This window comes from Echinops telfairi, unplaced genomic scaffold (assembly GCF_000313985.2).
Source record: "Echinops telfairi isolate 266 unplaced genomic scaffold, ASM31398v2 ScPeMD7_28;HRSCAF=97, whole genome shotgun sequence".
NCBI lineage: Eukaryota > Metazoa > Chordata > Mammalia > Afrosoricida > Tenrecidae > Echinops > Echinops telfairi.
The window spans coordinates 5,411,867-5,416,296 of NW_022103925.1; the positions used below are offsets into that span (position 1 = coordinate 5,411,867).

The 4,430-nt window shown below is 51.6% G+C and overlaps 1 protein-coding gene across 1 annotated transcript in view; it reads left to right on the top strand.

The window, feature by feature from the left end:
* The window catches only part of OTOP1 (otopetrin 1), a gene marked incomplete at its 5' end in the record, with an annotated part of 30,439 nt that overhangs the window by 24,098 nt on the left and 1,911 nt on the right, over window positions 1-4,430 (top strand). Inside the window, 2 exons of the mRNA XM_004715137.1 lie at window positions 467-597; window positions 3,689-4,404. Coding sequence (XP_004715194.1) covers window positions 467-597; window positions 3,689-4,404 — 847 coding nt within the window. The remainder of the gene's footprint in view (window positions 1-466; window positions 598-3,688; window positions 4,405-4,430) is intronic.

Here is a 4,430-nt window from a genome sequence, read left to right on the forward strand (position 1 = left end):
TTAGATTCATTCACTGTCCCTGCTCATTGTCACCACTGACTGATACCCATTCAGTGTCACTACTATTCATTGTCACCCACAATTGAAACTCACTCAGTGTCACTACTACTCATTGTCCCCACCGACTTGAACTCATTCATCATCACTACTGACTTAAACTCAGTGGCCCCCAAGCCAACACTCCTCCTGCCCCCAGGAACCCCCGGTAACCTCTGGTTTCCATCTGTTTGCCCATCTCGCACAAGTGAGAGCACAGAGCATTGACCCTTGGGGCCAGGCTCTGTTACTCAGCCTGGCACTTTCACGGTCACCTAGGAGTGTGCGTCAGGACTTGCATTTCGCTCTGTGGCTGCGTGTGTTCTGTGGGTGGGTGCCCCGCATCAGGTTTGTCCATCCCTCTGCAGAAGGACGTCTCAGTGGTTTCCAATGTTGGCACGACTGCAATGGACATCGGTGTGTTTTGCAGGTTTGGGGTGATCCACTCGGTGTTCACCAACCTTCTTCTCTGGGCCAACAGCGTCCTGAATGAGTCAAAGCATCAGCTGAATGAGCACAAGGAGCGGCTCATCACGCTGGGCTTTGGAAACATAACCATAGGTGAGTGGGTGCAGCATATCCCTCCGCATGTTGGGAGCCTCCAGAGACAGGGACGCTCAGAGATGGGGGGCAGGTGCCAAAGGACTGCAGGGTTCAGCTAACCCCACATCACTCAGACAATGCTCTGTTGTTGAAGGTCTTGCACAACCTCCCGAATCTGTCCTCCTACATAAGTAGGGAGTGCTGCGGCTAAAGAAAGGCTGGTCGGCGATTCAGGGACTTGCAAGGACCAGGGGTATCATTTCCACCGCCGGCTCTTGTGGCTCCGCTTGGGCTCCAAACGAAGGTCTTTGTTTTCAGGTGCGGAAGATTGGCAGTTGGGTTCATGTTTAATTAAGGTTCTGTTGCCAGTTCTTTCTACTAAGCTTATAGTTAAAAGAAAAATCCATAGAAGCCTAATGGTAGGTTGTGGTTAAGTGGTTTTTAGTTCATCTGAAGTTTAAAATCATCGACTTGTCCTTGGTTTATCATTTGGGCCCCTCTTTCTTCCTCCTTGTTCTCCTTTGAGAGCCTACAGCACTCAGCTTTATGTCTCTTCCCAAAGTGCCTTAGCATTTAGGATCTTCTACTTCTACCTGACAACATTTGGGTTAGGAGGGGGTGGGGGAGGGAAAGTGTGATGAACTGGGGCCCAGGATGTCCCAGGTGTCCTGCCCCCACGCACTCCTCGGCTAGGTGATGTTTGGAGCCACGTAATGCCCCTGAGCCTCCTCTGTCTCATTTGTCAAACGAGGGGGAATGGACTTTGCATGTTCAAAGGCTCTTTACAGAAGATGATAGACACTGGATATTTGAGAGGTAAATGATAACATGATAACTAGCTAGTTGATAGATGATAGGTAAGTGATAGATGATAGATTGCCAGCTGATAGATAAATGTTAGATAAGTAGATGATAGGTAAATAGTTAAAAGCTAGCTAAATAGGTGATAGATCGATAATAGGTGATAGGTATATAGATGATAGCTAGCTAGCTAGATACATGATAGATGAGATATAAATTAATAGTTGAATGACATGATAGATTACTCGTGCATAGATGATAGATAAATACATAATAGATGGATTTTGGAAGCAGTAATACCAGAGCGCTCCTTGGAGGCAAGGATGGGGAGCCTTCATCTCACATCCTTTGGACATGTTGTCAGGAGAGTCCAGTGCCTGGAGAAGGACATTGTGTCAGTCTGGGTGGACCAGAGAAACAAATTCATAGCTACTCACATGTGTATGAGAAAGAGGGTTATCTACAAGAGCAATTGAATATTGAGAAAACGTCCCAGCCCAGTCCAGATCAGTCCAGAAGTCCAATATTTGCCCATCTATCTGATACCAATGTATAAAGTCCTCTTCTGACTCATGAAACACATGCAATGATGTCGAATGCAGGAGGATCACAGGCCAGTGGGTGGGAAGTCTTCTGGATCCAGTAGCATCGTAAACATCTCAATGCTGGCAGGGGTAGCTATGTAGCTTCTCCGGCTCTAGAGCTCTGGTTGCATCAGGGTAGGTCCATGTGGCTTCTCCAACTCCCAGGGCGTGGTGCCATGTGTCTTATCAGTAGAACATCATCTCAGGGAGTGAGCAGAGAGAAAGGTGTCTCCTGCCTCTAAGGAGGAAATAAGAAATTCCCAGAATTCTCAGGAGAAGGCCATGCCCACACAGAGGCCTCATTGGCTATGACCCGATTGACAGACTAGACTCCACCCCTTCACTCTTAATCCTCTCAAGTCCCAAATGAACACCAGATTACGTAACTACCATAGACGGTAACTACCATGCACGGTAAAGTGGAGGGGCAGCAAAAAAGAGGAAGCCCCTCAATGAGAGGGATGGACATGGTGGCTGCGACAATGGGCTCAGGCATCGGAACCGTTGTGAGGATGGTGCAGGGCTGGGCGGTGTTTCATTCTCTTGAGCTGGGATAGGTGGGAACTGACTCCAGGTAACCAAGCAACAACAACAGAGAGAGGATAGATACATAGATATTTGATAGATAAGTGGACAGACAAATGATACATAAATAATACACAAATGATCGCTAGCTAGCTGATAAATGATAGAAACATTGATGAGATGGGAGCAAGCTAGCTGATAGATACATAGATGATAGACAGATGACAGATCAGCAATAAGTAGATTGATAGGGGATAGATAGGTCATTGGTGCCCTGAGAGAGAAAGAGAGAGAGAGAGAGAGAGATGATAGATGGTAGTTAAAAGATAGACAGATAAGTGATACACAGATAGATGATCAGTAGATAGAGAGCTAATAGAGGATTGGTTGATCAATGATATCTAGCCAGAGTCAACGCTAACTCATGCCCAACAGAACTCTATGCCGCCTGCTTCCGTCTGGCCCCACAACCTGTGACATGCACTAGCTCACTGTCATGGCTGTGGGGTCAGTCATCTCTGCCGGGGTATTCCCTACTCTTTCTGGCCCTCTGCTTCCCCCGACCCTCCCTGATGGCCCACCGGTGGGAACGAGCCAAGCCGTGTTCTGCGGTGACCCCTGACGTTTTCACGGGCTGATGCTCAGCGGGAGACTTCCATTCTTATCTCTCCCGGGTCTGGAAGCTCTGCTGAACCCTGCCCGTCATGGGTGACCCTGCTGGTATTTGAGATACGGGTGCCTCCACCATCACACTGACACATGGGCCGCTACGGCGTGACAGGCTGCCACCTGTGCAGCCTTGGGCCAGTCTGCCTGCCTGCCTGCCTGCCTGTCTGTCTGTCTGTCTACCAACCTATTTATTGATCACATCGGCATCCATAATTTACGAAAGCAGAGGCACAACCCACGTCCTCTCTGACAGCCTGGCTTGGCACCGGTTTCGTGACCAGGCCGTAAGTACATTTCTTAGCACCATGTGTAATGACTCCCACCCTGATGTAGGGCTGACACCTGATGCGTGTCTTCAGTACTCTCTCTCCCTGGGAAGATGCACTTCTAGTCTGTCAGATTGCGTAGACAGGCTGTTCACCAGGAGGTCAGACTCGATAGATGCTTTGTGCTCCTTGGGAAAACCCAAGTGGGAACCGACTGGGAGAGCATTTCTCGGCACGTCCCCACTGAGCCTGCTCTTTCTGCAGTTCTAGATGACCACACGCCGCGGTGCAACTGCACGCCGCCGGCCCTCTGCTCTGCCGTCTCCCACGGGATCTACTACCTGTACCCCTTCAACATCGAATACCAGATCCTGGCCTCCACCATGTTCTACGTGCTGTGGATGAACATCGGCCGCCAGGTGGACGGCCAGCAGCACCCCAAGATGCGGTTCAAGGTCAACGGGGTCATGGCAGGCTTGGCCCTGGGCCTGGCTGCACTGGCCGCCACCATCGGGGTGGTGGTGGTGTACCTGGTCTGGATAGGACGTTCCCAGACCAAGAGCGAGTCCGCCCTGATCATGTTCTACCTGTACGCCACGACCGTGCTCCTGCTCATGGGCGCCGCGGGCTTGCTGGGCATCTGGATCTACCGAATCCACGAGCGGGCGCTGGACCAGTCCAAAAACCCCGCCCGCAAGCTGGACGCCGACCTGCTGGTGGGCGCGGCCTCGGGCTCCTGGCTCATTTCCTGGGGCTCCATCCTGGCCTTCCTGTGCGCGGAGACCTGCCCGCCGTACACCTGGTACAACCTGCCCTACTCCGTGCTGGTCATCGTGGAGAAGTCCATCCAGAACGTCTTCGTCACCGAGTCTGTCTACCGCGAGCCCCACAGGCGCTCAGACGACATCCGCACGCTCCGCGTGGTCACCGTCTGCAACAGCAGCCCCTCCTGCCCCGGGGCGGCGCCCCACGGGGGGCAGGTGCCAAAGGACTGCAGGGTTCAGCT